Source organism: Hyla sarda, chromosome 5 (genome assembly GCF_029499605.1).
Source record: "Hyla sarda isolate aHylSar1 chromosome 5, aHylSar1.hap1, whole genome shotgun sequence".
Classification (NCBI taxonomy): Eukaryota; Metazoa; Chordata; class Amphibia; order Anura; family Hylidae; genus Hyla; species Hyla sarda.
In genome coordinates this window covers 185,000,204-185,021,332 of record NC_079193.1, presented here as the reverse complement: position 1 = coordinate 185,021,332, position 21,129 = coordinate 185,000,204, and the positions used below count along the sequence as shown (strand labels likewise).

Below are 21,129 nucleotides of genomic sequence, written 5' to 3'. Positions count from 1 at the left end.
ATGCTTTGAGCGCATACACACTCTGGTTCACCCTCGAGCGTGGATGCACTTGAAAAGCTGAGATGCGTGTAGCACAGTGGTGCGTTTTCTCCATTTCATGTTGTTTTAAAGGATTCCAATAAACGTGGACATTTTAGCAGTGCTGGGTCAAGAGTTCTTTCCTACCATATGGATAGGGTTACCTGGGCAACATAACGCTAACACTTTAAGGCTCATAATAGTGTTGTGTCTATCGATAACAAAACCCTAACTAACCATAAACACCTTTGGTGAGCATACATTAAATGAAGCTCCATCGGCTATTCCGACAGAATGATGGGAGTTGAGCAGGGAAAAAATAGTGTAGGTCCTATTTTTTTTCCAGCTCAACTGGTAACATACCGGATCTCCGATGGACCCAATTCAAAACAATGAAACTCATTGGGATCCAGCAATGTCCCGCCTCATCCAGTGATAGGCTGAAGCTCTGTGTGACGTACCGGGCTACCAGGAAGTAAGAAGAATACAGCCTGGAGACGGAACACCTGTACCGGAGCTCCGGGGGCTCGTTGGCAGGTAAGAGAAAGTGCGTTTTCTTTTATTTTGCAGCCCAGATGGGATAAAATGAGAAAAGTGTGCACCGGACTACTAGATCGCCGCTGTCAAAGCTGACAGCGGCGTTTATTGGGATCTATGAATGCTCCCAGGTGGGCGATGTATCGGGATATATCGTGATGTATCGTCACCTAGACGGTATCGCGATATATATCGGGATATATCGAATCGCCACACTGGTATTGCGATTCCAATCGTATCGCCAAATTCTTGGCGATTCACACCCCTACACTAAGAATATTCCCAACAAATGGTTTTTCCTTCATCATTGGACGCAGATTTCCAATGATGAAGTAAAAACCATTTGTTGGGAATACAATACAGTTGTTGAAATGCAGATGTCCAATGCCCACAGATGGGCATTGTACATCTGCATTTCAACAACTGTATTGGTCAATAGGGACCAAAAGAACAATGTTTTTCTTGAGTCGAGAGCTGAGAGCTGTTCTGTCTAGTGGCTGCCATCTCTTTGGCTTATAGGGAATTTTAATAAAATTGTTGTCACATTAATGGATCCATTTTGTGCATAGTTATAAGTACTACATAATATAACAGATTAGTAATGTAAAAGGCTCAATTGATGACTAAAGAACCTTTAGAAAGCAGATGTATTCCAGATAACAAGAGAAATTCATCCTTATTTAAATAATAGAGCTTTAAAGCCTGGTAACTAATTTGTCGAAGCATTTTGGGGAAGTTCTTCTAGTTGTCAGCACTGCTTCTCTTTCATTCTCCCTCTCCTGAGCATACGAAAATCCTAATGATAACAGCCCTGCTGTCAGAATCAATAAGCCGTAATACACACTCACACCGGCTCAAATATATTGCACGTTACCTGTTGCTGTTTGTGATGTAGATGTGCAAAATTCCACAGAGGAATGTCCTTGGCTGCTAACAATATAATATTTATGGCTTTGTTCACAGCACTCTGAAAACCAAAGACAGGGCATTACACTTCTGATCTATATTGAATTAACCTACCATAGTAACTGCAGTGCTTCACCACTACATTGTCTTTAAACACACAGTACCAACAGTTGTCATACGCACAAATACTATAATGTAATAGGAAAAAAAATTAATTCAACAGTTTTTGTAATTTTGTTAACTTTAGCCTCTGTAGGGTCTGTAGGCAATTACGTTGACACCAAATGTATTGTTCTCTATACAAATTTTGCTCAATATAAACACTTAAATTATTTGTATTTGTATTGTCATATTCTCAGCTGTGCACAATTTTAGGGTACATAAGACTTTTTAATAACTACGGTAATTTTGAGAGGTGGGATGGACAAAAAAAGCAATTCTGTTTTGTTTTTTAAATAAATTCACCAGATATTCACCCCATTTATAGACCAGGTGATTACAGATACAGCAATAATAATTATGTGTGCTTTTATTTTCATTATTTTTTACAGAATTATTTTTATCTATTTTCTTTTTTATATATATTTTAAGTCTTTCTTCTACCACTAGGTGATGTTACCACAAGTCTCACTAGGTGATGTTACCACATGTAAACATGATTGATTATATCATATACACAAACATGTATTGCAGTTTCTACGTATTCCAGTGAGAGGAAACCCAATAGCCTTCCATGCAGATCTGATTTTTAAAACAAATCAGACAAAAAGAGAGTTTTGCAGTGTGCTTGACAAGAGGATGGGACTTCACAAAAAAGGTTTTGCATAAAAGTGGGTAAAGTTTTTAAAAATGTAGTACATTTGGAGAATGTCTATAGGCTAAAAAAATCACATGTTTTCTGTACCCCTTCCCCCTAGTATCTTCCTGCAGTTTGTCCACCAATCACTTTCACAAAAGTCCCTTCTCCTGTAAAAGCCCCTGACATTCAGTGCTGAATTTTGCAACTGCAAATCATCATAATACACAACACAGGTGCTGGAAAACAAAATAGAAAATCAGATGCTGCAAAACATTATAAAAACGCATCTCAGATGCAGCAAATTATCTTTTAGAAAAGAATAAGAACATTTTGTGTCAATGATGGACAGAAGGCTTCAATTATTATTCAAGAGGTTTTGCAGCAGTTGGAATGTGTATTATAAGAAATGATTTACTACCTGCTATAAATGACAAAAATATATAAGAAGCCACCTTCAAGTTCTGCAATCACTTCGCCTGCAACATGTGCTTTTATATGGTCATAGAACTCCTTCCTCATGTCTAATGATCTTATAAGGTTACAATAAAATACAATCTACTTACTTGTATATCCTCCAGGCTAGGCCGCATGACAACATTTGGAATGGCAAGGTGAATCTCAGCTTTAAATAATGGATTGGTGATTTGGTCTTTTGCAAGCTTTGATGTCTGGTATTTGGAGCTCACAGTGTGTAGTCGACGTTTCAAGGTATCTAAAGAAACTTTAGTACCTAAAGAATTCAAAATGTTAGAAGACAGCTAAAATAGCTATAATACTACAGCTGCACAGCTGAACGGGCATTAAACCCAATTATTTGGGCCTTACAATCTTCACATTCATTCAAGTATTTTTTAACTGCCTAGTTCAATTGTTATTAAAGACATGTATTATATAATAAAAAAAAACACCACAACGGATGGATAAATGGATGGGCCTTTTAAATGGGTTCTACATTCTACATCTTTATTTCTATTGTACCTTTTCTTTATCATGACTGGTAAAGAGTTTTAAGTAAAAACTCCAAAGGCAAGGAACTATTATTAAAAAAAAGTTTTTTTTTTAAATATATATTTTTTAAGGTTCTTTAACTGATGCTACTGGAAGACCAAGTTCTGTAGCAGTCACGCACAATAATAAGCCAAAAAAAAACACTGTGAGCCAAAAACAAGGATTTATAGAAATGAATGCTGGTCATTTCGTATCAAAAGGTAATTGCTTACTTAGACAAAAAAACAACTTACATTTGACAAGAGAATCTGTATTTTTCTGACACAAGTGACCCATCATATTATAGTAACTACAAGGGAGACATTCTTGGCAGCGAGTTTTTTGCTTAGCATCTGGATGCAAACAGGCAAATGAAGCCTAAACAAAACAAAAAAAAAAAAGATTAGTAACTGGTTAATAAGCCTAGTTAAAACATAGTATACTTACTATACATAATAAAAAAAAAAAAAGGATAGAAATAAAAAGTAACCATAACATTATGCATTACTAATATGTTGGCAATGAGATATCGATAATCCTGATCTGTAGACCTCCAAGGGGGCCATGATTAGGACTATCCTGTGTTAGACACTGGTCAGTTAATAATTGTTGTCTAGATTGATTCAATGAGCTACAATCTACAAGTCCCTATATGAAGGTATGCTTGAAGGATTGGTCCAAGAACCACTACCCAATGATAGATAAAATGTTAGTCTGTAAAGTCTGCCAACTACCGTGTAGGACCCTTTGGTGCTCGAAATGTGTACTTTTTTCTTGACTGCTTTCAGTACAGGCCTTATCGATCAGATGCATTTTAGTTTTTTGTTGATTTTTTTTGTTTTGTACTTGCAGACTAAAGATTAAAACCTCAGACACCTTCAAAAAAACAATAATCCTATGTGGTAAGAAACTTTGAATTCTTTACCTGCAGACTGTCCCTGTCTGATGGTTTCAATTTGCTTTTAAGGGCATCAATCATTTCATACAAGCAAACCTCCACTTGTTTGCTTTGCCTAGAAAATAAAACCATATTATTTAGTAACACAAAATTAGTCCAATCACATGACCTTAGATATACACAGAACGACTGACATCATATTCTTTCACACAAAACATATTAAAAGATAAAACTTCTTAATGTTTGGTCTGGTTTGATAGCACTGATTATTACTCATACTAAGGCCATATTCACATGTGTGGAATGTCCGCACAAAAAAACATGTCAGGACATTCTGCACATTTAAATAGGACCACTTGGAAAAGCACTGTCTCATAGACGGCAATGCATTTCCCAGCGTAATCCGCAAAAAGAATAGACATGACTATTCTTTATGCCGAAACCGGAATCAAGATTTTTACCATGTGAACAGTGCAGCAGAGCCCCATTGATATCAAAGGGACTCAGCAGCAGAAGAATGTTTATGAGGAATATTCTGGCAGAATTCCGCTTGGACATTCTGTGCATGTGAACATACCCTAAAAGAAACAAACCACATTGTGGCATCGTTGCTTCAAATTTGCCAGAAAATTATACGTACACATCAAAAACCTACAACTGGACACAATAAAAAAATTGATCATAAGCATGCGCCTATGTAAAAAATGTATCTTGTCCCACTAAAGCTTTTGGGATAAATAAAACCCTGGCTCCTATAAAGATATATTAAGGAAAAAATTAGCCTCTAACTAAGTTTAATAAAACAAAATAACAGTGATACTGTCATAATTTTACAACCCTAGATTATCATGGATGTACCCATTAATCTACATAATATCATGGATCTAGATGAAGAAATCTTATTCAATGTTAATTTGAAGAACACAGAGTATATATTTCAACGTATATAATGCAAAGTCAACTGCAAATCCGCTAAGAACTTCCTTCATTAACATATCTGCCCCTGTTGGAACAAGTGGACAGTGATACTGAACCCATCAAACTATACTGATATCCAGGCATCTACAAGCACTTTTTTTTTATATAAAGGTATGTTCACACTACGGAATTTCCGTGCACGAAATTGCGCCCAGGAATTCCACTGCATGAACCTAAACATTGGTGTGAATGGGTCTCCCGCTGACCCATTTACACTGCAAGATTTTAGTGGTGGAAAATTCTTTCATTCTTTTGGGGGAACTCCCAAGCAGAATCCCTTTTCTGAAAAGAAAAGTGACTTCCCTGCCACTGTTAAAAAAAATATATCATGTAGCTCCTATATACTTACAGTCCCACTGGTCGCCTGAACCACTCCTATCTCCTCCTGTAACACCGCTGGACCGCCAAGGATGAGTTTCCTCTCGGAAGTGACGTAGAGCCATGTAACAGTCACAGAAGGCCTTGGCTCCATGCCACTGCTGAGGGACGGCTTGGGCTCTGTGGTCTGGCGGGGTCACAGGAGGAGACCGTAGTATACCAGGTGACTGCCACCAGTGCACCAGCGGGACTGTAAGTATATAGAATAACCATACCTATACTGATATTGTCACTTTCCAAGTCCCAAGAGAAATTAAAAACCACAGTGATATTACATGTATAGAAGCAATATTTAGTAAGTGACTGAGATAAAGTATAAGCTTTTGCGAGTAATTTCACCTTTGCCTTCATGGAGCAGAGTACAGGAGTAAGGAAAATGCTGATCTCTATGGACAGGTTAAGTCAAGCACTACTGACAGGCTCCAGGGCTCTGTCACTGGACTCAGTATAATATGTGCTCACTGCTAGGTGAGAAAACAGTTTGTGCAGTTAACTGTGATCTCCTAAGTATCAGTATTGTCTGAAGGCTGAATTTTTATGTTACCCTTAGAAAACATAGGGAAACAACCTAAATTCCCATTTGTAAAAGGAAGTGTATCACCTAATTTGTTTTACCATAAAAATTTTAAATTGTAATACAAATTATTTTCTTCTAATTTTTGTGTTGTCTGATTTTTCTTATATTTTCATGACTATGAGAGCAGCCATGCTTCTAACAGCATTTAGAGATATGCTTTACAGCATTCACATGAACCATAGGAACCTATAGTCAAGAGCTAATTCATTGACAAGAGCTAATTCATTGACAATAAGTCACAGCTCCTCCCCCTCTTAAGTGAGAGGGGGAGGAGCTGTGACTTATTGTAAATTATGTAAACCTGTGTGGTGGCCCAGTATGGGAGTTGTTACCCCATAACCTTGCTGCCCTGTCAGGCAGCCTCCCTGCAGTGTCCCCTGGGCACCCCTGCATCTGTTCTACTGTTATTGAATAGTATCCCCTATGTTATGTACATAAAAATGTTGTATCTTTAAGAAAGGTTAACATGTGATCACTAGTTGTCATGTGATTGTTACCCAGGAGGTATCAGTGACCAGGTGACTTAAGGGTGACCAATGGGACCCCACCAGAGTCTCCCCCATAAAAGCCCTGGGATGAGTCTCTTCTCTCTCTTAGTTCCTGAGTCTTTGCTGAGGTGCAGTTGAGCCTAAGAGTGTGTCTGGAGTCATAGGAGGCCTCAAGTCAAGTCTGCAGCCACAAGGTACAAGTCTACAAGTAAGCTAAAGTCACAGCTCAGTCTCTCCAGTCAAGTCGAGTCAGTCACTGCAGCTTCCAGCACATGACTGCAACGTTAAAATTGCTCAAATTGCTAACAAACTATTTCTGATCTATCAGTTAAAACATGTATACATCAAATAAAATCGGCATTTGCATCTTCACCAAGGATGCCATAAAACAGTAATAATCTGCCTTTTACATTAGCCCCATTCTCATCCCTTATTTGAACATTAATGACTACAAGAAGACCTACATGGACAATGTTTCTGCAGCGGCAGCAATGACCTTCTCTGTTCTTTCCAAGAAAACTGGAACAGTAATGGTATCTTCTTCAGGCAAATCCACTAGCAGTGTGTCAGAAATATCCAAAAGCAACTTCTCGATTCGGCACTCCAAAATGTCAGAGGCTTCCTTACAAATCTGTTCCACCTCTCTTAGGGAGCTGTAGACGTTGGCAATGTCTAGAATAATAAGAGCCGAGGTTATTTACATTATGATAAAGTTTTAAAATACCATATTTTGATATAAAATTTCTCCGATAGAACACAACCTTTATTTCAGAGCATCCAGGGAGGTTACTTTTCTTAAGCTCACATGTCCCATTTTTAGAATGTATAAGAATTTTCATAAATGCTTTTAAGATTGATCAGGAAATAAAATGTCAACACCTATTAAATATCTTACAGGTAGAAACAAGGCTACCTATTTCTTGCCTTCTAAAATGTTATGGGGGTGCTTAAAGGGGTACTCCGGCACTAAGACAACTTATCCCCTATCCAAAGGATAGGGGATAAGATGCCTGATCGCGGGGGTCCCGCCGCTGGGCCTCCCCGTGATCTTGCACGCAGCACCCCGTTATAATCAGTCGTGTTCGCTCCGGTCCTGATTACTGGCGATCACGGGGGCCGGAGGATTGTGATGTCACGGCTTTTCCATGACAGCTTTTCCAAAGGAATAGTTTAGAGGCAGAGTCAATAGTTTAGAGGGAGAGATTTGATAAAGCATACGGTGTCTATTTTAGGACATCGTCAGTTGTCAGCCGTACCTCCGTCCTCCGTCAGGCAAAACAGCGTCCCGCCTCCTCCCTCGGACCAATCTCTATCAGGCGTCAGCTGCAACTCCCTCCTTTGTCATCCTAAAGTCTCTCATCCTAAACTCCGTCATCCTAAAGTCTCTCATCCAAAACTCTGTCATCCCTCAGACGAAAAACCTTCCTGCCGTGTAGCAGAGCAGAGTCAGTGTCGGTTCCCTGCTATACGGGTTCTGCTGTACACGCTATTCAATGTCGGTTCTGCTATACAGTGCTGTGCAGCGTCGTCTCTGCTATGCGGCAGGAAGTTGCGTCTGAGGGAGAATCGTCTGAGGCATGACAGCGTTTTGGATGAGGGACTTTCGGATGAGGGAGTCGTGGTTGAAGGATGACAGTGATTGGTGTGAGGGAGGAGGCGGGATGCCGTTTCGCCTGACAGAGGAAAGAGTTGCAGCTGACAACTGAAGGCGATTGGTCCGAGAGAGGAGGCGGGACGCTGTTTTGCCTGACGGAGTTTCGCCTGACAGAGGACAGAGTTGCGGCTGACAACTGACGGCGATTGGTCCGAGAGAGGAGGCGGGACGCTGTTTTGCCTGACGGAGGACGGAGGTATGGCTGACGACTGACGATGTCCTAAAATGGACACCGTACAAGCAGCTGCTTCTGTACTAGTAGCAGTGCAGAGTTCATTGAACACAATCCTGGGAGGCATTGTAAATGAAGATGACTGTGCCACTGTAGAAAATACCCCTGGGATCACAGTAAAACATTCACATGAATATAAACAGTACAACATTTCAAACAACCACCAACAGGTAAAAAATTATATTAATTGTGTCCATCGGACTATCCAATGAAAAGTGCAAATAATAAGCCAAATAGTAAACTAGTAAAACGGTATGTTCATACGGCAGAATTTCCATGCAGAATCTGGAGGAAAAATTCAGCTTTTATATTCTGCTACATGAAGTTGTGATAAATGGAATTTTTCCTGTCCCATGTACACAGCAGATTTTCCACTGCGGACATTCTGCATTCTGGGTTCTGCAAAAAGAATGAACAGTTTTTTCTAACGGAATTCCAGAGCAGAGTCCCATTGAAGTCAATAGGATTTTAGTGTGAATATGTGTGTTTGGCACATGTAATTCTGCATAAATTCAGCACAAAATCCTCAAAACTGCAAATAGACTGCTGGCAGCCTATAAGCACAGAAATTCTGCCGTGTGAACATAGTCTAAGGGTACGTTCACACAGGCGGATTACCTGCGGAATTTCAGCAACATACTTGCTGAGGAAAATCTGCAGTGGATTTTGCTACCACTGACTTCAATGGGTCCGAAGGAAAATCTGCAAATCTACCTCTATTGTAGATTTTCTGCTGACCCATTGAAGTCAATGGTAGCAAAATCCGCCGCCGATTTTCCGCAGCAAATACGCTGCAGTAATTCCACAGGTAATCTGCCCGTGTGAACGTACCCTTACTCAGGAATCGGGATCTAGCTAGAATATAAAAACCCATATACCTATATAAGTGTTATATATACAACATTTTTTGGACTAGCCAGATTGTCTAAAATATGCAAGATTTATGTTCGCAGAAAAGACAAAAACAGTATTTATGTTTTATTACAGCAGCCTGTAGGAAACTTACATCTCTGCAGCTGCAGCAGCTACCTGTCTGCCCGGGACAGTCACAAAGCTCCATTACAGACAGAATTTCATTTCTTACATCACCACACTGCACATCCCAGTATATCCTGCACTGCATAGTTTTTATCACACCTTTCAGTCAATATTTCTCCCTTTCTCCCTGTTTCTGGTATCAGTAAGGACACTGTGCCTCTTGCTGATGTGTGAATCCATCAGAAAGCACTTAAGCTGTACCATTTCCAGTTTTATGTAATCATAGTTTTACTACTGTATGGATTATTCATACTTTTCACCATTTTAGGCTATTAATTTACTGTGAAAGAATTAATAAAAAAATCTCTTTTGATGTAAATTTGTGATGTCCCGGGATATGCATCCCACAGTCCTATCAGCTTGAGTCCCTGCACGTCCCTAGGGCTCGCCTGAAGTGTACCCCCATAATGTAATTAGTTGTACATTGAATGTAAAGGACCTTTGATATGGTCACATGGTTGTTAGTCACATAATAATGGTTGTCACATGTTAAAGTCACATGTTTTGTTACCCAGAGAGCACCAGATGACCAGTTGACCCGCAGCTAGCCTATGGGCTCCTTGCACAGCTTTTTTATTTCAGTCTACCTTCAGTCGAGTCAAGTCTATTATAGTCAGGATGGCTGTCCTAAAGTCTGTCAAAGTCACTGCAAGTCCCAGCAAGCTGCAAGGTCCACTGTGTTACAGCTCATCTCTCTGGGATCCTGGCCTTGCTGTAAAGACTGTACCATCTGTCTACTTCAGTAAAGCTACTTTTAACCCTGACCTGGCCTTGGACTCTTATTTGCCCTGCCTAACTAGGACCAGCGGTGATACCGTTCGGGTGGTTCTTGGTTAAAACAATACCCCTTTAACTGAGCAGCTCTTGTGCTCTCTATAGCCCACTCCTTCTCCATTGTCGGTCTCTAGAGGCAGCAACATTTAAGCAGACAATGCCACTGTGAGGTGCAGAACTGCGTCCTATGCAATTCTGCATTCGCCCCTCCCCTCAGCTGTCCGGTGATTTCCGAACATACAGCAGGGAAGGCAGAGCTGGGCAGGACAAAACTCTGTACCTCCCTCCGCCCCGTACACACATCCCTCCTCACACCTCCTTCTGGAGGAGAGGAGGGACATAGATTTTCACAGGCCATCTGGCACAGCCTCGCTCCTGCCAGCAGGAGGAATGTAAATTTTCACAGTCCCGCTATCTACCTCCCTGAGCTGAGGAGACAGGGGTGGGGAGGGAACTGTATACGGCTGAGGGAGGGAACTGAGGGAAGCGCAGAGCTGCATCCAGCCCAGCTCTGCCTTCCCCTCGCTGTATGTTCGGAAATCTCCGACCAGCTGAGGGAAGCAGTGAAAGCAGAATTGCATAGGACGCTGTTCTGCACCTCACACAGTCTTTTACCTGTGGAACAACCTGGACTTCAGCACCTGTCTGAAGGCTCATTAGGCTCTTCTTCTCCCAGCACCCAGAGCCCTACAAGAACTTCAGGCTCAGTAAAACAAAGAATGGCATAAACAAGATAAAGGGGAGCAGAACACTGAAGCCTATTCTGACAACACATCACTACCCGCACACTGTAAGGCAGCAGGAACAAGAGGCTGAGACCAGGCAATGTAGCCATTACCCCACTCCCACAGGTATAATATAGGACTAGGGTTACTAAATGTTCCTTGCCCTGTTCTGTATATTCACCTTATGATTTATGTAATGTAAATATATGGCCCTTTATTATTTGTGGGGAAACAACACCTCCCAGCCAGCTGAAGACTTCTGTGCATGACCGTTCCAAACCTTAAGGGCATGCTGGTTTTCGTTAGTATTTTGTACAAGAAACACAGTCTTAAAGGGCTACTCGGGTGGAAAACTATTTTTTTCAAATCAACTGGTGCCATGTCAGGAACTGTCCAGAGCAGGAGAGGTTTACTATAGGGATTTGTTCCTGCTATGGACAGTTCCTGACATGGACAGAGGTGACAGTAGAGAGCACTGTGGTCAGACAGAAAATAACTATACAACTTCCTCTGGAGCATATAGCAGCTGATAAGTACTGAAAGGATTAAGATTTTTAAATAGAAGGAATTTATAAATCTGTTTAACTTTCTGGCAACAGCTGGTTTTAAAAAATAAATAAATAGTTTTCCACCGGAGTACCCCTAAAAGGGATATTTGCATCCTATTTTACAGAGCCTTGGAATTTTTTACTTTTCAAGCCAGTTCAAAATACTACTTTATGCTACTTAGGCTACTAATGATGCTTTATTAAAGCGCAACTGTCATGGAAATTATACCCCCCAGACTAATAACATGATAATATAGATGATGATACGTGTAATGCAGCTGTACTTTTGGCTGCTGTTTATCACTCTTTATCAGCAGGAAAATAGTTTTATCGTGTGGTCAGCAACAGTCGGATAGGCGTGGCTGGGGATCGTAATGCCCCGCCTCCGCCACACCTATCCCCTATAAGTGAGCGCCTATCCCCTATAAGTGATTGACACACAGGTCCCCACCCCCCGATATCCATGATGTGCGGGCCTCCACTGAGCCTATACATATAATGTGCACCTTTATGTTATATGAAGTACAGTGCCCGTACTCCTCTTCTTTCTTCTCATGGTGCCGGAGACGCGCTGCTTCTGCTTTCACTACAGGCAGAGAGCTCGCTCCCTGCCTCTAGCACTGCGCAGGCGCACTGTGCTGGCGGCAGACAACGGGAGCGAGCTCACTGCCTGTAGTGAAAGCAGAATCAGCGCGTCTACGGCACCATGAGAAGAAAGAAGACGAGTACGGGCACTGTATTTCATATAACATAAAGGTGCACATTATATGTATAGGCTCAGTGGAGGCCTGCAAATCATGGACATCGGGGGGTGGGGACCTGTGTGTAAATCACACAGTGGTCCAGCGCTCACTTACAGGGAATAGGCGTGGCGGAGGCGGGGCATTACGATCCCCAGCCACGCCTATCCGACTGTTGCTGACCGCAGGATAAAACTATTTTCCAGCTGATAAAGAGTGATAAACAGCAGACAAAAGTATAGCTGCATTACACATATCATCATCTATACTATCATGTTATTAGTCTGGGGGGTATAATGTCCATGACAGTTGCGCTTTAAATACTACTTAGTATTGCAATAACTGATTTTCTTCATTGCCTTGGTATAAGAGAGGTGATTGGTATGTAGGGAGGGCTCTAGCAATTGGTACCTTTGTAACAGGCACTTAGACAGTAAAGCTGGCCATTGATACAGTCATGGCTGTAAATGTTTGCACCCCTGAAATTTTTCAAGAAAATTAAGTATTTCTCACAGAAAAGGATTGCAGTAACACATGTTTTGCTATACACATGTTTATTCCCTTTGTGTGTTTATTGGAACTAAACAAAAAAGGGAGGGAAAAAGCAAATTGGACAGAATGTCACACCAAACTCCAAAAATGGGCTGGACAAAATAATTGGCACCCTTTAAATTGTGGATAAATAAGATTGTTTCAAGCATGTGATGCTCCTTTAAACTCCCCTGGGGAAAGTAACAGGTGTGGGCAATATAAAAATCCCACCTAAAAGCAGATAAAAAGGAGAGAAGTTCACTTAGTCTTTGCATTGTGTGTCTGTGTGTGCCACACTAAGCATGGACAACAGAAAGCTGAGAAGAGAACTGTTTGAGGACTTGAGAACCAGAACTGTGGAAACATATCAACAATCACAAGGTTACAAGTCCATCTCCAGAGATCTTTGCCTTTGTCCACAGTGAGCAATATTATCAAGAAGTTTGCAACCAATGGCACTGTAGCTAATCTCCCTGGGCGTGGAGGCAAGAGAAAAATTTATGAAAGGTATCAACGGAGGATAGTCCAGATGGTATATAAGCAGCCCCAAACAAGTTCCAAAGATATTCAAGCTGTCCTGCAGGCTCAGTGAGCATCAGTGTCAGCATGAACTCCTGCAATTAAACGCTATGGCAGGAGACCCAGGAGGACCCCACTGCTGACACAAAGATATAAAAAAGCAAGACTACATTGAGCCAAAATGAACTTGAGTAAGCCAAAATCCTTCTGGGAAAACGGTCTTGGGGACAGATGAAACCATGATCGAGCTTTTTTGTAAAGCACATCATTCTACTGGCAAAAAGAAGGAAAATCCAGCTCCCACAGGTGAAGTTAAAACTTAACGTTTACTTCATCCAGATACAGTTGATAAGACATAGTGGAGGTGGATAGTGACATGTCACTCGTCAGCGTTTCACTCCGATTTTAGAGTTATATGTCACTATCCACCTCCACTATGTCCTTTTAATCCTATCTGGATGAAGTAAACGTTAAGTTTTAACTGCACCCATGGAAGCTGGATTTTCCTTCTTTTTGCCTGCATATCACGGGGATCAGCGGTTCCCTGCATCCATGCTTCTGCACCACCATCCACCTGTGTCTGGGGCTTCTCATATTGAAGCGGTGAGCTGATCTATTTTCCTTCTGTTTACCTGACATCATTCGACTGTTTACCGAAAATGGAATGAGGCCTACAAAGAAAAGAACACAATACCTATAGTGAAATATGGTGGAGGTTCAATGATGTTTTGGGATTGTTTTGCTGCCTCTGGCACTGGGTGCCTTGATGCCTGGGTGCAAGGCATCATGAAATCTGAGGACCCCCAACGGATTTTGGGTCGCCCTATACAGCCAAGTGTCAGAAAGCTGGGTTTGCGTCCGAGATCTTGGGTCTTCCAGCAGGACAATGACCCCAAACATATGTCAAAAAGCACCCAGAAATGGATGGCAACAAAACGCTGGAGAGTGCTGAAGTGGCCAGCAATGAGTCCAGATCTAAATCCCATTGAACACCATTGGAGAGATCTTAACATTGCTGTTGGGAAAAAGCGCCCTTCCAATAAGAGAGACCTGGAGCAGTTTGCAAAGGAAGAGTGGTCCAACATTCCGGCTGAGAGGTGTAAGAAGCTTATTGATGGTTATAGGAAGCGACTGATTTCAGTTATTTTATCCAAAGGGTGTGCAACTAAATATTAGGTTAAGGGTGCAAATAATTTTGTCCAGCCCATCTTTGGAGTTTGGTGTGACATTATGTCCAATTTGCTTTCTTTCCTCCCTTTTTTGGTTTAGTTCCAATACACATAAAGGGAATAAACGTGTATAGCAAAACATGTGTTACTGCAATCCTTTTCTGTGAGAAATACTTCATTTTCCTTAAAAATTTCAGGGGAGCCAACATTTACGGCTATGACTGTATAATTTCTGGGATATCAACACTATACAATTCTTCAAAAGTCAGTAGGGTAAATTGAGGTTGACATAGGTTATAGCCAATACAGACCACTGGCTTTAACAGGGGTAAGTTCATATCACAGCTAAGCTTTGTCCTGTTGAGGGGGCTATTCAGCCTCAAATAAAGGAGTCGAATGGACCCTTTGCACAACATATGCCGCTGGGTCCCGAATGATTCTATTGACTTATATAGGATCTGTTGGGTGTGCCTTATTTTAGGGTTGTTGAACTGAAAATACTACTGGAAAACTCTGAGAAACTCTTCTCAACTCCCTTCTTAGGGTGCATTCACACCACGTTTTTGCAATACAGTTCCCGTATACGTTTTCAATTCGAAAACCGCATGGAACGTATTGAAAACCATATGCATTGACTCTCCATTGAAATCCATATGGCAAACGATGCATCCGGTTCCATCCGTTTTGAGTCTCGTACGGTTTTGTCCGTTTTCTTCCATTACCCAAAACCGTAGCCTACCACGGTTTTTGGTCCGGGTGAAAAACCCTATTGAAACCGTGTCCATTTTTTTTTTTTTTTTTTTAACATGGGGGTCAATGGGAATTGTAAAGAACCGTATGTGCGTACGGTTCCATCCGGTTTGCACCTTACAGTTTTTGACTTTATACAGTTTTTTTCTTGGAATTTCAATCAAACAAGTGAAACTTTATTCATAATGGAGTGAAAAGTTAAAAACATATAGTTTTTTCTTAAAAAACTGATGCAACCGGACATCATTTTTTAAACCGTATTCGGTTTTTATCCGTACACTGGTTAAAATTTGTAGACGTTTTGATAATGTTTAGTACGGTTTTGAGGAATCCGTTTTTCATCAAAAACCTGATACGGGAAATGTATTGCAAAAACATTGTGTGAATGCAGCCTTATTGTGAGGGGCTCCCATTAGCAGAGGTATTTAGCGCAAACTTACATTTCTCAATATTTAAAGATGTCCAAGAAAGCTGAGTAAGGCCTGGTGATAGGACTTCTTCAATCTGGCTGATAAAGGGTGTCATAAGTGGTCTGAGCAAAGATGGAATTTTGTTTGTAAATGACTGATAGTCCATAAGCATGTCTTGAAGCCTAAAATATAAGAAGATAAGTAGAGTTATAAGCATGTACTCAAAATTAAAGTGTTATCAAATAGATGGATAATACTTGATACTATCAGTTACACTGCATGATTGTTCTGCCTATGTCCAAGTTTGGGAGTCAGAGTCGGTAGGGTAGGCTTGTACTAAGGGTGCCTTTTGGGACCATTATGCTGTTGGTGCCTCAAGGGAAAAGTAGTGCCTCGCTTTAGTGCAATAGAAGATAACTGAACTTCAGGAACCAAGGAATAGGAACATTCTGAAGCCTCTGCCACCATATTCTGTATCTCCAATATATGATGTAGGACAAGCTGAGGCAATTGTGATTGGTTATGGTCCTGTACTCCATTCACTGGTCCCAAGCTATGTATATAGCGGATTCAACTAAAATACAGTTTTAGAAATGCATCTGCTGGCTCCTTACTAATTTAACTTTTTTGATCTCTATGTACATATTTCACTGGTAATAATTGTAAATACAGTGGTCCCTCAACTTACAATGGCCCCCCTGAAATTTTAAACATAGTTGAAACCAGACTCAACATACAATTTTACGGACAGTCCAGATCTGCCAAATGTGTCAATGTCTGAAGTGTATGCACTGACTGGATGTCTGGTACAGTACATGGAGGTACTACATGTTCTGTACTACTCTTTACCTCTGCCTCTTTTAGACACCAGGTGAGGGCGGACATTTTACTTTTTTAGGATTCTGTATGTACTGTACAGGACCCTGGAGAAGCTCCTGTCCTCTTCACAAACCATGTTTTACAGCTTCAAGCATCTCTTTCTTACTTTTATATGTTAGGACTTGCTTTATCTTAATTAGTAATCTACTTATTTTTTCTTTAATTCTCACTTTTTCCTATTTTTGATGACATTTTGGAGGATTTGGAATCAATTACCAGGTTTCCATAGATTTATCTTTCCAAGATACAATGGTTTCGTGGGACCACTGTATTGCTAAAAGCAATTGTAGAATTCAACTTTCAGTGTGTGTTGGCTAACAAGGTATTAAAAGCGTACATTTTTATAATCTAAATGGTGAGACGGTGGCAATACCATTTTTAGTATTAGTATTTAGTATTAGAAGCAATACAACAGTAGAAATATTTTTACTTATATATATGTGGAAAATAACCTTTCCATAAAAAACACATTCACAATAGCCAACATCTGTGCTCTCCTTTGTATCAATATACATTATTGGGTTCTTTTCTCTTTTCATGTTCAGCCAAACCTCTGTAAAAGAGAAGACCCTCCCTAAACCAGGTTTTCTTTAAATGTATATCATATATGAATAAAAGACTTAAAGGGGTATTCCAAGATTCTTTTTTATTGACTATGCTACAGGGACTGTAAAGTTAGTGTAGTCCATAATACAGTGTCTGTACCTGTGTGTGACGGTGGTCTCAAAAATTCCTGTTTATTTTTAACAGCATACAAAATGACTCATGTCTCGGGATTTCCCAGGTTGCAGTGCATCAAGACTTGACATCACTAGTCAGGTGATCAGAGGGAGTCTGTCCTGCTTCAATTTTGCATCAGCTGTAGGCCCCCTGATTGGAAAACACTGTTTCAATGGGTACCCCACCCTGATGTGTGGGAGGAAGGAAAGTGATCTCAAACCTTCAAGCATGCAACTGTGGGATGTGTAGTTTAGAGAACAAAATCAAACAGGAAATACCCAGTTCTGGCAGGTAAGTACTAAAATCACCTTATGGTGGATAACCCCTTTAATTTATACTTCTTGTATGCAATGTTTACTAGTGAACAGTCATGATTTTGTGATGGGAAATGAGGAATAGCCTGGTGTATGATAGATATAAAAACTCTAGCTCATAGGGTCTCTGGAAAGAATTTTTAAATGTTGACAAATGTGAATAAGCCCCAGTGATCTCATTCTAAAAGTACACAAATAATGCTAAGATTCCCAAAAAGCAGGATAGGGGATAAGTCTCAGATCACCCATACGGGGCCCTGTCTCTCTCTAGGAACGTGGCGTGTCGACCCCCGTACAAATCCATGTGAGAGCTGTTCGGCAAAGTCTGCACTGAGAGGTTGTGGGGAACCTCTCCTTGAATGACAATATTTTTGGGGTGGCATTTAGTAAGCCACCTGTACAGAGATGGAAGATTTTGTGTAGCTAGCACTGGACAAGCTGGATTTATTTTGTATTTGTTTGTGTCTGAGTGAGAAAGCTGTATTTGCTTTGTTACTGAAAAATAAAAACAGGAGAAGCTCTATGTAAACTTTCCTTCTGTGTCCCTGTCTGAGGCTGCTATTTGACTGGTTCTATATATAAAATATATATATACACACACACACACAGTCTTGCATTCAGCTTTGCATATATACATTTCTGCAATGCGCTATACAAGCACAGTACAGTTCCTTACAGCTATCATACTCACAAATGCTGAGCTGAATTTTATACTCATTAAGCATCAACAGATCCCTGTGCTGACTGCTCTAAGCTCAGCTAAGAATACGGGTAATACTAGACTCCGCTTCTAGCTAGAACTCACAATTCTTCCTGCTTATTCTAACAAAGTTACAATTGGATGTGACAGATTCCCAGACAATGTTGTGTGCCTGGCTCCCTGTCAAAATGCTAAAGAAGCAGTGTTATCCAGATGAGATGGCAGTGTGTTCAGCCCCAGTGGAGGACAGAGATGATAAGAGAGAGCTGTTCAGCCCAGTGACCTAGAATTAATGACAACACATAGGGAGGTTGTTTTTCATTATTATTTGTAAACCTGGTAAGTAGAGGTCAGAGTTCCTACTAAAAATCAGCAGCTTCCTTATCCTTGGTTGCTCTTGTCAACAGTGATCTACTTCAGCTGGTGTCTGGAGCATCAAAGAAATCTGCAGACATACTGTACCTCAGCGCAAGTAACTTAACATTTTATTTTTTAACAACTATTTAATAACTACTAAATGACACCCATCACTTCTAGCAGGTAAAATAGAAGGATTATACATAAATATGAAAAACTACCATCAGCACTAAATATCAGGTCATTTAAGTAATGCATGTGGTGCATCAAACCAGTAAGTACTCATTTTAAAAGGCTATTTAGGGGGACAAAAATAGTTTCCATTTAATTCAGTAAAAATTTCATTAATTAAGTCTTTTTAATGCCAATCTACATGACCCCACATACAGGCAGTCCCTTTTGTGTAATTTCCAGAATGATCTTCAACCCAGGAGTCGGTTCACTCCCTCTTCCATCAGGTAAATAGGCCCCACAATTCTGCTCTTGTCCGGGGTTGGCTTGATGACATCTATGACATCCAGCATCTAAAGCCCACTCCTTGAGCCTATGTTACTTAGCTCGATATCACCCAATAAAATGGATCAGGAGGCGGGCTTGATGTAATTAAGCCAACCCCCTGGAGGAAAGGATGATGGTACAACCTGTTTATCTGATGGAAGGGGGAGTAAGCGGGGAGGGGGGGGGGGGGGCTTGAGTAGAGTGTCATGGAGAAATTATTATATAAACAGAATTATAGTAAAAAAGGCTTTATTGAGCCTACTAAATTAAATTATATTATATTTATGCTATTGCATAGCATTGTTCAATGTGATTGGCGATCTGTTATAGGGCCTAAGACAGACCAGACCACAACAGGATCAGATTGGTGTAAAAATTTGGGAGGATTTAATTTAACCCCTTAAGGACTCAGGGTTTTTCCGTTTTTGCACTTTCGTTTTTTCCTCCTTACCTTTTAAAAATCATAACCCTTTCAATTTTCCACCTAAAAATCCATATAATGGCTTATTTTTTGTGTCGCCAATTCTACTTTGCAGTGACATTAGTCATTTTACCCAAAAATGCACGGCGAAACGGAAAAAAAAAATCATTGTGCGACAAAATCGAAGAAAAAAACGCCATTTTGTAACTTTTGGGGGCTTCCGTTTCTACGCAGTGCATATTTCGGTAAAAATGACACCTTATTATTCTGTAGGTCCATACGGTTAAAATTACACCCTACTTATATAGGTTTGATTTTGTCGTACTTCTGGAAAAAATCATAACTACATGCAGGAAAATTTATATGTTTAAAAATGTCATCTTCTGACCCCTATAACTTTTTTATTTTTCCACGTACAGGGTGGTATGAGGACTAATTTGTTGCGCCGTGATCTGAAGTTTTTATCGGTATGATTTTTGTTTTGATCGGACTTTTTGATCACTTTTTATTCATTTTTTTATGGTATAAAAAGTGACCAAAAGAAGCTTTTTTGGACTTTGGAATTTTTTTGCGCGTACGCCATTGACCGTGCGGTTTAATTAATGATATATTTTTATAGTTCGCACATTTACGCATGGGGCGATACCACATATGTTTATTTAAAAAAAAAATTTTTACACTTTTTTTTTTTATGGGAAAAGGGGGGTGATTCAAACTTTTATTAGGGAAGGGGTTAAATGACCTTTATTAACACTTTTTTTTTACTTTTTTTTTTGCAGTGTTATAGGTCCCATAGGGACCTATAACACTGCACACACTGATCTTTTACACAGATCACAGGCGTGTATTAACACGCCTGTGATCAGTGTTATCGGAACTTGACTGCTCCTGCCTGGATCTCAGGCACGGAGCAGTCATTCGTCGATCGGACACCGAGGCGGCAGGTAATGGCCCTCCCGGTGTCCGGTCAGCTGTTCGGGACGCCGCGATTTCACTGCGGCGGTCCCGAACAGCCCGACTGAGCAGCTGGGTCACTTTCACTTTCGCTTTAGAAGCGGCGGTCAGCTTTGACCGCCGATTCTAAAGGGTTAATACCGCACATCGCCGCGATCGAGCCGTTGATGAGCGCCGGGATCGACGCGATATGATGCGGGATCGTGGCGCAATCCCGCTTCATATCGCGGGAGCCGGCGCAGGACGTAAATATACGTCCTGCGTCGTTAAGGGGTTAAAGGGGTATTCCATGCCAAAACTTTTTTTTATATATCAACTGGCTCCGGAAAGTTAAACAGATTTGTAAATTATTTCTATTAAAAAATCTTAATCCTTCCAATAGTTATTAGCTTCTGAAGTTGAGTTGTTTTTTTCTGTCTAACTGCTCTCTGATGACTCACATCCCGGGAGCTGTGCAGTCCCTATGGGGATATTCTCCCATCATGCACAGCTCCCAGGACGTGACATCATCATTGAGCAGTTAAAAAGAAAACTTCAGAAGCTAATAACTATTGGAAGGATTAAGATTTTTTAATAGAAGTCATTTACAAATCTGTTTAACTTTCCGGAGCCAGTTGATATATATATCCC

The 21,129-nt window shown here is 40.6% G+C and overlaps 1 protein-coding gene across 3 annotated transcripts in view; it reads right to left on the bottom strand.

The window, feature by feature from the left end:
* LOC130273684 (dynein axonemal heavy chain 5-like) overlaps window positions 1-21,129 on the bottom strand; it is a 334,039-nt gene that overhangs the window by 227,816 nt on the left and 85,094 nt on the right. For all 3 annotated transcript variants that reach the window (XM_056520899.1, XM_056520897.1, XM_056520898.1), the window contains exons 21-26: window positions 15,687-15,838; window positions 7,031-7,238; window positions 4,173-4,260; window positions 3,502-3,625; window positions 2,824-2,990; window positions 1,430-1,522 (exon numbers count right to left, since the gene is read on the bottom strand). In XM_056520899.1, the coding sequence (XP_056376874.1) occupies window positions 1,430-1,522; window positions 2,824-2,990; window positions 3,502-3,625; window positions 4,173-4,260; window positions 7,031-7,238; window positions 15,687-15,838 (832 nt within the window). The remainder of the gene's footprint in view (window positions 1-1,429; window positions 1,523-2,823; window positions 2,991-3,501; window positions 3,626-4,172; window positions 4,261-7,030; window positions 7,239-15,686; window positions 15,839-21,129) is intronic.